Raw genomic sequence first — 13,447 nt, 5'->3', positions numbered from 1 at the left:
AACCATGGAAAGCTGTGTAGGTATGTATATTTGCGTGTGTGGGCGTATGTATATACATGTGTATGGGGGGGGGGGGTTGGGCCATTTCTTTCGTCTGTTTCCTTGTGCTACCTCGCAAACACGGGAGACAGCGACAAAGTATAATAATAATAATAATAATTTTTTTTTTATTTTGCTTTGTCGCTGTCTCCCGCGTTAGCGAGGTAGCGCAAGGAAACAGACGAAAGAATGGCCCAACCCGCCCACATACACATGTATATACATACATGTCCACACACGCACAATATACATACCTATACATCTCAATGTACACATATATATACACACACAGACATATAAATATATACACATGTACATAATTCATACTGTCTGCCTTTATTTGTTCCCATCACCACCTCGCCACACATGGAATAACAACCCCCTCCCCCCTCATGTGTGCGAGGTAGCACTAGGAAAAACACCAAAGGCCCCATTCGTTCACACTCAGTCTCTAGCTGTCATGTAATAATGCACCGAAACCACAGCTCCCTTTCTACATCGAGGCCCCACACACTTTGCATGGTTTACCCCAGACGCTTCACATGCCCTGGTTCAATCCATTGACAGCACATCGACCCCGGTATACCACATCGTTCCAATTCACTCTATTCCTTGCACGCCTTTCACCCTCCTGCATGTTCAGGCCCCGATCACTCAAAATCTTTTTCACTCCATCTTTCCACCTCCAATTTGGTCTCTCACTTCTCGTTCCCTCCACCTATGACACATATATCCTCTTGGTCAATCTTTCCCCACTCATTCTCTCCATGTGACCAAACCATTTCAAAACACCCTCTTCTGCTCTCTCAACCACACTCTTTTTATTTCCACACATCTCTCTCACTCTTACATTACTTACTCGATCAAACCACCTCACACCACATATTGTCCTCAAACATCTCATTTCCAGCACATCCACCCTCCTGCGCACAACTCTATCCATAGCCCACGCCTCGCAACCATACAACATTGTTGGAACCACTATTCCTTCAAACATACCCATTGCTTTTCGAGATAATGTTCTCGACTTCCAAACATTCTTCAAGGCTCCCAGAATTTTCGCCCCCTCCCCCACCCTATGATTCACTTCCGCTTCCATGGTTCCATCCGCTGCCAAATCCACTCCCAGATATCTATAACACTTCACTTCCTCCAGCTTTTCTCCATTCAAACTTACTTCCCAATTGACTTGACCCTCAACCCTACTGTACCTAATAACCTTGCTCTTATTCACATTTACTCTTAACTTTCTTCTTTCACACACCTTACCAAACTCAGTCACCAGCTTCTGCAGTTTCTCACATGAACCAGCCACCAGCGCTGTATCATCAGCGAACAACAACTGACTCACTTCCCAAGCTCTCTCATCCACAACAGACTGAATACTTGCCCCTCTTTCCAAAACTCTTGCATTCACCTCCCTAACAACCCCATCCATAAACAAATTAAACATCCATGGAGACATCACACACCCCTGCCGCAAACCTACATTCACTGAGAACCAATCACGTTCCTCTCTTCTTACACGTACACATGCCTTACATCCTCGATAAAAACTTTTCACTGCTTCTAACAACATGCCTCCCACACCATATATTCTTAAAACCTTCCACAGAGCATCTCTATCAACTCTATCATATGCCTTCTCCAGATCCATAAATGCTACATACAAATCCATTTGTTTTTCTAAGTATTTCTCGCATACATTCTTCGAAGCAAACACCTGATCCACACATCCTCTACCACTTCTGAAACCACACTGCTCTTCCCCAATCTGATGCTCTGTACATGCCTTCACCCTCTCAATCAATACCCTCCCATATAATTTACCAGGAATACTCAACAAACTTATACCTCTGTAATTTGAGCACTCACTCTTATCCCCTTTGCCTTTGTACAATGGCACTATGCAAGCATTCCGCCAATCCTCAGGCACCTCACCATGAATCATACATACATTAAATAACCTTACCAACCAGTCAACAATACAGTCACCCCCTTTTTTAATGAATTCCACTGCAATACCATCCAAACCTGCTGCTTTGCCGGCTTTCATCTTCCGTAAAGCTTTTACTACCTCTTCTCTATTTACCAAATCATTTTCCCTAACCCTCTCACTTTGCACACCACGTCAACCAAGACACCCCACATCTGCCACTCTATCATCAAACACATTCAACAAACCTTCAAAATACTCATTCCATCTCCTTCTCACATCACCACTACTTGTTATCACCTCCCCATTAGTGCCCTTCACTAAAGTTCCCATTTGCTCCCTTGTCTTACGCACTTTATTTACCTCCTTCCAAAACATCTTTTTATTCTCCCTGAAATTTAATGATACTCTCTCACCCCAACTCTCATTTGCCCTCTTTTTCACCTCTTGCACCTTTCTCTTGACCTCCTGCCTCTTTCTTTTATACCTCTCCCACTCATTTGCATTTTTTCCCTGCTAAAATCGTTCAAATGCCTCTCTCTTCTCTTTCACTAATAATCTTACTTCTTCATCCCACCACTCACTACCTTTTCTAATCAACCCACCTCCCACGCTTCTCATGCCACAAGCTTCTTTTGCGCAAGCCATCACTGCTTCCCTAAATACATCCCATTCCTCCCCACTCCCCTTACCTCCTTTGTTCTCACCTTTTTCCATTCTGTACTCAGTCTCTCCTGGTACTTCCTCACACAAGTCTCCTTCCCAAGCTCACTTACTCTCACCACTCTCTTCACCCCAACATTCTCTCTTCTTTTCTGAAAACCCCCACAAATCTTCACCTTCGCCTCCACAAGATAATGATCAGACATCCCTCCAGTTGCACCTCTCAGCACATTAACATCCAAAAGTCTCTCTTTCATGCGTCTATCAATTAACACGTAATCCAGTAGCGCTCTCTGGCCATCTCTCCTACTTACATACGTATACTTATGTATATCTCGCTTTTTAAACCAGGTATTCCCAATCACCAGTCCTTTTTTCAGCAAACATGTATAAAGTAAAAGACCGTAACATGACAAAAATAGTTCAGTTAGTAAGTAAGGTTAAGCTGAGGAAACCAGCTTTCTAATTTAATTTCATCTATAATCATGGAGGTATTTCTTGATGGATATGAAAATAAGTTTGAGTGCATCTGAGTTGTTTAAGTTACCATGGCTAAGTGTCATTATAGGTTGATTATGAACTAAGATTGAAAATGAGAGAATGGTGGATGAAGTTCAGCCATGTTAGCAGTGAATGGCAGCATTCTCATGCATTGTATGAATATGATGATGTTCTACCCAAGTCAGTACATTGTGTTAGTATTTTAGATTATTCTGGTAAATTAAACAAGATAAAGATGTTGAGAGCCTTGAAGAGACTGAAACTAGAAGCTTTGAATAAGTTTAGATGTCAAGAAACATTTAGTGAAAGGAGGAAACTGTGTGAGTAAAAAGAGTTGGCATTGTTCTGAGAGCTTTAAAAGATTTGAAAGGCATTTGTGAGGGGGAATATTATATAAATTCCTAACAGAACTCTACTCAGCTGAATACAGTACACTTGAGAAAGTAAAAATTTGATGTTTATTCAATACTTGAATAGAATATACTTAGATATAATGATGAAAATGAAGATGAGAAGAGTGTGCAAGAAGAGAGTTTTTAAAAGGGTTTCAGTGAAAACCTCTTACAATGTTACAGTCACTAGTAATGATGGTGGATAATTCTTTTGTTAAGATAAAGAAATTGGGAAGAGCACACAAGAGATGGATTGTCAATAAGTGAGCTTCTTAGGATGGGAGATTTTCAAGAGTTACTGTTTCAGGATTATCCAGATATAGTGTTATGTGCATTGGAATTATTTTTAAGTGGAAGAATATCTAGAGAGGCAGATTGATATGAAAGATGAGTAGAATGAAACAATATGGAAGTCGGTAGTAAAAAGAGTGTGGTTGAGAGAGCAGAAGAAGGTGTGTTGAAATGGTCTGGACACATGGAGAGAATGAGTGAGAAAATATTGACAAAGAGGATATATGTGTCAGATATGGAGGGAAGAAGGAGAAGTGGTAGACCAAATTGGAGGTGGAAGGATGGATTGAAAAAGATTTTGAGCAATCAGGGCCTGAACATACAGGAGGGTGTAAGGCATGCAAGGAATAGAGTGAATTGGAACGATGTGGTATACTGGGGTCGACGTGCTGGATTGAACCAGGGCATGTGAAGCATCTGGGGTAGACCATGAAAAGGTCTGTTGGGCCTGGATGTGAAAAGGGAGATGTGGTTTCGGTGCATTACACATGACAGCTAGAGACTGAGTGTGAACAAATGTGGCCTTTGTTGTCATTTCCTAGCACCCTCACACATGCACAGGGACAGGGGGGTGCTGTTTCATGTGTGGGAGGGTGGCGACGGGAATGAATGAAGGCAGCAAGTATGAAAATATACATGTGTATATATGTATATGTCTGTGCATGTATCACTTGCGAACAACTACTGACACTTCCCAAGCCCTCTCACCCACAACAGACTGCTACTTGCCCCTCTCTCCAAAAGTCTTGCATTCACCTCCCTAACAACCCCATCCATAAACAAGTTGAACAACCATGGAGACATCACACACCCCTGCTGCAGACCGACATTCACTGAGAACCAATCACTTTCCTCTCTTCCTACTCGTACACATGCATTACATCCTCAATAAAAACTTCACTGCTTCTAACAACTTGCCTCCCACACCATATATTCTTAATACCTTCCACACAGCATCTCTATCAACTCCATCATATCCCTTCTCCAGATCCATAAATGCTACATACAAATCCATTTGTTTTTCTAAGTATTTCTCACATACATTTTTCAAAGCAAACACCTGATCCACACATCCTTTACTACTTCTAAAACCACACTGCTCTTCCCCACTCTGATGCTCTGTACACGCCTTCACCCTCTCAGTCAATACCCTCCCATATAATTTCCCAGGAATACTCTGTAATTTGAACACTCGCCTTTATCCCCTTTCCCTTTGTACAATGGCACTATTCATGCATTCTGCCAATCCTTAGGCTCTTCACCATGAGCCATACATACATTGAATATCCTCACCAACCAGTCAACAACACAGTCACCCCTTTATTAAAAATCTCACAGGAATACCATTAAAACCCGCCGCCTTGTCGGCTTTCATCTTCCGCAAAGCTTTCACTACCTCTTCTTTCTTTACCAAATCATTCTCCCTGACCCTCTCACTTCGCACACCACCTCAACCAAAACACCATATATCTACCATTCTATTATCTAACACATTCAACAAACCTTCAAAATACTCACCCCATCTCCTTTTCACATCACCACTACTTGTTATTACCTCCTTATTAGCCCCCTTCACCGATATTCCCATTTGTTCTCTTGTCTTACGCACTTTATTTACCTCCCTTCAAAACTACTTTTCATTCTCCCTAAAATTTAATGATACTTTCTCATCCCAACTCTAATTTACCCTCTTTTTGACCTCTTGCACCTTCCTCTTGACCTCCTTCCACTTTCATTTAATCATCTCCCACTCATTTGCACTATTTCTTTGCAAAAATTGTCCAAATGCCTCTCTCTCTTCTCTTCCACTAACAATCTTACTTCTTCATCCCACCACTCACTACCCTTTCTAATTTGCTCACCTCCCAAGCTTCTCATGCCTCAAGCATTCCTTGCACAAGCCATCACTGCTTCCCTAAATACATCCCATTCCTCCCCCACTCCCCATACGTCCTTTGCTCTCACCTTTTTCCATTCTGCACTCAGTCTCTCCTGGTACTTCCTCACACAAGTCTCCTTCCCAAGCTCACTGACTCTACTCATTCTCTTCACCCCAACATTCTCTCTTCTTTTCTGAAAACCTCTACAAATCTTGACCTTTGCCTTCACAAGATAATGATCAGACATCCATCCAGTTGCACCTTTCAACACATAAAATCCAAAAGTATCTCTTTCACATGCCTGTCAATTAACATGTAATCCAGTAATGTTCTCTGGCTATCTCTCCTACTTCCATATGTATACTTATGTATATCTCTCTTTTTAAACCAGGAATTTCCAGTCACCAGTCCTTTTTCAGCACACAAATCTACAACCTCTTCACCATTTCCATTTGCAGCACTGAACACCCCATGTACACCAATTATTCCCTTAACTGCCACATTACTCACCATATACATATGTGTATATATATTTTTTTTCATACTATTCGCCATTTCCTGCATTAGCGAGGTAGCGTTAAGAACAGGGGACTGAGCCTTCAAGGGAATATCCTCACTTGGCCCCCTTCTCTGTTCCTTCTTTTGGAAAATTAAAAATGAGAGGGGAGGATTTCCAGCCCCCCGCTCTCTTCCCTTTTAGTCGTCTTCTACAACATGCAGGGAATACATGGGAAGTATTCTTTCTCCCCTATCCCCAGGGATAATGTGTATATATATTTATTTTATTTTTTATTTTGCTTTGTCGCTATCTCCCGCGTTAGTGAGGTGGCGCAAGGAAACAGACGAAAGAATGGCCCAACCCACCCACATACACATGTATATACATACACGTCCACACATGCAAATATACATACCTATACATCTCAATGTACACATATATATACACACACAGACATATACATATATACACATGTACATAATTCATACTGTCTGCCTTTATTTATTCCCATCACCACCTCGCCACACATGGAATAACATCCCCCTCCCCCCTCATGTGTGCGAGGTAGCGCTAGGAAAAAACAACAAAGGCCCTAATCGTTCACACTCAGTCTCTAGCTGTCATGTAATAATGCCCGAAACCACAGCTCCCTTTCCACATCCAGGCCCCACAGAACTTTCCATGGTTTACCCCAGACGCTTCACATGCCCTGGTTAAATCCATTGACAGCACGTCGACCTCGGTATACCACATCGATCCAATTCACTCTATTCCTTGCCTGCCTTTCACCCTCCTGCATGTTCAGGCCCCAATCACTCAAAATTTTTTTCACTCCATCTTTCCTCCTCCAATTTGGTCTCCCACTTCTCCTCGTTCCCTCCACCTCCGACACATATATCCTCTTGGTCAATCTTTCCTCTCTCATTCTCTCCATGTGCCCAAACCATTTCAAAACACCCTCTTCTGCTCTCTCAACCACACTCTTTTTATTTCCACACATCTCTCTTACCCTTACATTACTTACTTGATCAAACCACCTCACACCACATATTGTCCTCAAACATCTCATTTCCAGCACATCCACCCTCCTGCGCACAACTCTATCCATAGCCCACACCTCGCAACCATACAACATTGTTGGAACCACTATTCCTTCAAACATAGCCATTTTTGCTTTCCGAGATAATGTTCTCGACTTCCACACATTCTTCAAGGTTCCCAGGATTTTCGCCCCCTTCTCCACCCTATGATTCACTTTACTTCCTCCAGTTTTTCTCCATTCAAACTTACCTCCCAATTGACTTGACCCTCAACCCTACTGTACCTAATAACCTTGCTCTTATTCACATTTAACTTTTTTCTTTCACACACTTTACCAAACTCAGTCACCAGCTTCTGCAGTTTCTCATGAATCAGCCACCAGCGCTGTATCTTCAGCGAACAACAACTGACTCACCTCCCAAGCTCTCTCATCCCCAACAGACTGCATACTTGCCCCTCTTTCAAAAACTCTTGCATTCACCTCCCTAACAACCCCATCCATAAACAAATTAAACAACCATGGAGACATCACACACCCCTGCTGCAAACCTACATTCACTGAGAACCAATCACTTTCCTTTCTTCCTACACGTACATATGCCTTACATGTATTTTTTTTTTTTTCTTTTTTTTGGCTTTGTCGCTGTCTCCTGCGTTTGCGAGGTAGCGCAAGGAAATAGATGAAAGAAATGGCCCAACCCACCCCCATACACATGTATATACATACGTCCACACACGCAAATATACATACCTACACAGCTTTCCATGGTTTACACCAGACGCTTCACATGCCCTGATTCAATCCACTGACAGCACGTCAACCCCGGTATACCTCATCGATCCAATTCACTCTATTCCTTGCCCTCCTTTCACCCTCCTGCATGTTCAGGCCCCGATCACACAAAATCTTTTTCACTCCATCTTTCCACCTCCAATTTGGTCTCCCACTTCTCGTTCCCTCCACCTCCGACACATATATCCTCTTGGTCAATCTTTCCTCACTCATTCTCTCCATGTGCCCAAACCATTTCAAAACACCCTCTTCTGCTCTCTCAACCACGCTCTTTTTATTTCCACACATCTCTCTTACCCTTACGTTACTTACTCGTTCAAACCACCTCACACCACACATTGTCCTCAAACATCTCATTTCCAGCACATCCACCCTCCTGCGCACAACCCTATCCATAGCCCACGCCTCGCAACCATACAACATTGTTGGAACCACTATTCCTTCAAACATACCCATTTTTGCTTTCCGAGATAATGTTCTCGACTTCCACACATTCTTCAAGGCTCCCTGGATTTTCGCCCCCTCTCCCACCCTATGATCCACTTCCGCTTCCATGGTTCCATCCGCTGCCAGATCCACTCCCAGATATCTAAAACACTTTACTTCCTCCAGTTTTTCTCCATTCAAACTTACCTTCCAATTGACTTGACCCTCAACCCTACTGTACCTAATAACCTTGCTCTTATTCACATTTACTCTTAACTTTCTTCTTTCACACACTTTACCAAACTCAGTCACCAGCTTCTGCAGTTTCTCACATGAATCAGCCACCAGCGCTGTATCATCAGCGAACAACAACTGACTCACTTCCCAAGCTCTCTCATCCCCAACAGACTTCATACTTGCCCCTCTTTCCAAAACTCTTGCATTCACCTCCCTAACAACCCCATCCATAAACAAATTTTTTTTTTTTTTTTTTTTTGGCTTTGTCGCTGTCTCCCACGTTTGCGAGGTAGCGCAAGGAAACAGACGAAAGAAATGGCCCAACCCAACCCCCATACACATGTATATACATACGTCCTCACACGCAAATATACATACCTACACAGCTTTCCATGGTTTACCCCAGACGCTTTACGTGCCGTGATTCAATCCACTGACAGTACGTCAACCCCGGTATACCACATCGCTCCAATTCACTCTATTCCTTGCCCTCCTTTCACCCTCCTGCATGTTCAGGCCCCGATCACACAAAATCTTTTTCACTCCATCTTTCCACCTCCAATTTGGTCTCCCTCTTCTCCTCGTTCCCTCCACCTCCGACACATATATCCTCTTGGTCAATCATTCCTCACTCATTCTCTCCATGTGCCCAAACCATTTCAAAACACCCTCTTCTGCTCTCTCAACCACGCTCTTTCTATTTCCACACATCTCTCTTACCCTTACGTTACTTACTCGATCAAACCACCTCACACCACACATTGTCCTCAAACATCTCATTTCCAGCACATCCATCCTCCTGAGCACCGCTCTATCCATAGCCCACGCTTCGCAACCATACAACATTGTTGGAACCACTATTCCTTCAAACATACCCATTTTTGCTTTCCGAGATAATGTTCTTGACTTCCACACATTCTTCAAGGCTCCCTGGATTTTCGCCCCCTCCCCCACCCTATGATCCACTTCCGCTTCCATGGTTCCATCCGCTGCCAGATCCACTCCCAGATATCTAAAACACTTCACTTCCTCCAGTTTTTCTCCATTCAAACTCACCTCCCAATTGACTTGACCCTCAACCCTACTGTACTTAATATATGTATATTAGTATATATATATACTGTACCTAATATATATATATTAGTATATATATATACTGTACCAATTATTTTCTTTCTCTTTTTAGGGAATTCTTCAGTGAAGCCATAAAGGCAAAGAAGTAGAATGTACCCGAAGGACTAAAGTAATTAAGCCTCAGTATTTGGAATGATTATTCAGGTAAAGTGTTTTGGATCAGTTGGAGTTGTAACTACTGAAAGAGACTGATTTTAGAACAGTAAGGGACCACTTGTTTTGACCTGATTAGTGGAATTGTCAGGGTTTAAACATATGAGGCTGTAATTTGCATTTTATTCATTGCTATAGTACCAAATCCAATGTATACTCTACATGAGTGGAACAAAAACTTTTAAAGATTATGATAATTAGGGAATTTACATTCCAGATGAACAACATCTCACACAGTCGTATTGTGCTCATAATGGTGAGAGCTTACTCTTGATGTTTGACATTCAAATGTAACTGCAGATGTAAAGTGATCATACTTAGGGATACCTCAACACAATTGTGGTTAAATCAAAGGCAAAAGAGGGATACCTCTGACACAATTGTGGTTAAATCAAAGGCAAAAGAGGGATACCTCTGACACAATTGTGGTTAAATCAAAGGCAAAAGATTTGAAAGTATATATTATCCTTTATAAAAACTAAGGTGTAAGTGCCTGGTGATTAAAGGAAACAGCTGCTGAAGAGTATGAGGTTCCTTTTTCCCCATATATTCTCTTCCCAGGCCACACATTGCTTCACCTATTCAATGATTATCTAACATTCATATAGAGTCATTCAGGAACTTTGATAAGATAATTGGATTGTTTCATCTGTTTTGCTCATAACTGTGAATTGTACCAATGTGTATGCAGTTCAACTCGCCTTTTTCTTTTGTAAACAGTAAAGTATTGCTGTGATTTTTTACTGTATTTGGCAGTTGTTGATGCACATTGCCTTCCCCTAGCAATTCTAGCATTCCTAGAATATAAGTAGGGAATGATGCAAGGAAAAGAATGGGAATTTTCTATCATAACATTAAGAGTTATAGAGAGAACAGAGAGGTAACAGAACACAAATTTTTACACACACACACACACACACACACACACACACACTCACGAGTATATGCATTAAATCTAAGCTATTACCAAAACATTATAGACCAGTTAGTTTCATATCACAATTAAAGTACTGTATATTAAATAGTGATAAAGATAATGCATTCTTAAACATGTGATGAGTAACAACTGCATAAACGATGGCCAGCACAGAATAGTACGAGGAGAAAAGTACACAAAATTGAATTTTACATCATTTCATTGATATGTATGTTATTATACTACAAGGAAAGAGAATTGACATGAAGAGCTGCCAACCATTATGTTTTTGCCATATTTATTACTTTTTTTTTTTAGATGAATATGGCAGTACAATTTTCCTTAGTAAAATACATTTTTTTTAATATTCTGTTCATATGTTCATGTATTATACACTTATTGTGTAGGTTGTGTAGGTAATGTATTGGAAGTTCACAGGGGTGCACTGTGTAATGCTTATTGTATATTCTCATCGTGCACGTTTGTACTGAAGGTGTACAGAATAACAGTTGAACATCTGTCAACTTCCGACCATTTCGCAGAAATGACTGCACACATATTGTTGCACAGTCTGTCTTGTCATCCGATCATATCTTTAGCTTGTATAACCAGGCTAGTCCTGCTCATAGGCCAGGCCCTCCTGAGGCTTCCAAAAAGTTGTGCAGAATTATTGAGTAGAGGCGGATAAGAAATTACTAGTTCCCTTCCGTCAATTGCTGTTCTTCAAAGTAGTAAGATTTAATTTGTTAAGATTTTCTAGTAATGACAGATGAAAAGTAACAATGAAAACTTTGAGAAAAATCAAATCCTCAGCGTGTAAATTACGTTGTCACATCAGTTTATTTGGGCCTTGACCATTAATTAACGGGGATAAAATGAACTACTTTGTATGCCAACCCTTTCCTGCAAAATGTATTGCAGCTAATCTCTAACAAACCTGTGAAATGTTCATATTACCACTACAAATGCCAAATCATTTCCATGTAAAACATTTAAAAAGTGATATGATAAGGAAAATCGGTTAGACAATGACCATTTCATAATGGAAGAGTTTGAAGAGGTCAGAATGTTACAGCCATCTCCCACGTTGGAAAACTTGGTCCTCATGTTATGATGTTTTGGCTTGCCGTTTTTCATAACACGCATCGTGGTATGCATTATTGAGAGAGTCATCAGCGAGCCGGGGAAGAATGAAGTCATTTCATAGCATTGATTTCAGGTTGAAAATCCAGCAGGAAGAAGCAGACTTTTCGGTTGGAATACACCATGAAGTGGCCCTGCATTGTGCCATCAAGAAAGTGTCAAGTTTGTGCTTTGGATTGTAGCATTGCATATGGAGGGGCAACTGACATTCAGGCCTACCTAAGCAGGAAAAACATATCAGCATGGCAGAAAGTTCAGGTCAGGGAGCCATCGTGACATTGGACAATTCTTCCGTCAATGGACTGATTACTCAATAATCAGACCAGAAACTCTGCTGACTAACTTTGTAATTGAACTTTAGAAGGTGTATATCTTGACCAAAGAGCTGATGAGTTGTAGGTTGCCATCCCACAACTAAGAGACAAGTCTTCTTATTAGGAAAAGTATGTACATCTCAGAATCATGTTTGCTTTCCTGTCAGTTGTTTACAGCAATGCTGAAGATGAGAGAATTTTCAGTCTGGTAAGGAAAAACTCCACTGAATATTGCCCAAGTCTTGCCACAAACATTATCAGATTTCCTACACAGAAAGTGCTAAAAACCAGTTGTCATTGACTGAAGTTCAGTGAAAGGCTTCTGGAGAAGTGCAAACAGGCAACCACTGCTTGTAACTAAAAGCTCTTTAGCCAGGACTGAATATATGTGGATGAACAAACATTAGAACTCTATTAACTTAGTTTTGGGACTGGAAATGAAACACTACTGACAAGATACTTTGTTGGTTATAAATGAACAGTTATGGATTATCTACATGTAGATAAACGAATGGCTATAACAGCTTGAGCAATGGACATCACAATTTCCTGTACTGAAAGTGCAACCTGTATTTCATTTGGTTGTAAGTTTCATTTTGCAAAATTCCTTTTTTTTTTTACTCAAAATTCCTTATTTTTGCCATGTTCCTTTTTTTCTAATCAAAGTTGGCAGCTCTGGACATGTCTTCCTAGATTTTGCCGAAGCTAAATGAAGTACCTGAAGCAGAGGAACTTTGTCAGGAGTACCACAAGGGACAGTATTTAGTAGCTTCGGTACTTTTTGCAGTAGTAATTTCAAACATAGACAAGGAGGTCAAGGAATGTATGTATAATCATGGATTTTGCAGAAGACATTTTAGTGATTAAGTTGATAGGTTCAAAAGACAAGGGAAAACTGCAAAAATAATTGAATGTCATCTTTTATTAAGGGGCAAATGAGAACCTAGTGCAGTTTTAACCCAAGAGTCTTAATGTCCATTGTAAACTGTGTGTGAGGCTCTCACATATTATAGAATATATCTCCATACCATGATTTTGTTAGTTGAATTAATTAGAATGTAATTTTCTTGATAAAATGAAATATGACTC

General features: G+C 40.9%; 1 protein-coding gene across 2 annotated transcripts in view; it reads left to right on the top strand.

The window, feature by feature from the left end:
- Positions 1-11,828, top strand: part of LOC139752800 (lysophosphatidylserine lipase ABHD12-like) — a 68,762-nt gene extending 56,934 nt beyond the window's left edge. For both annotated transcript variants that reach the window (XM_071668716.1, XM_071668717.1), the window contains exon 10: positions 9,885-11,828. In XM_071668716.1, the coding sequence (XP_071524817.1) occupies positions 9,885-9,921 (37 nt within the window). In that variant the 3' untranslated portion in view covers positions 9,922-11,828. The remainder of the gene's footprint in view (positions 1-9,884) is intronic.
- The last annotated feature ends 1,619 nt before the right edge of the window (positions 11,829-13,447 follow it).

The sequence above is a fragment of the Panulirus ornatus genome, chromosome 13 (genome assembly GCF_036320965.1).
Source record: "Panulirus ornatus isolate Po-2019 chromosome 13, ASM3632096v1, whole genome shotgun sequence".
NCBI lineage: Eukaryota > Metazoa > Arthropoda > Malacostraca > Decapoda > Palinuridae > Panulirus > Panulirus ornatus.
Note: the sequence above shows the minus strand (reverse complement) of the source record. Positions and strands in the feature narration are given on the sequence as shown.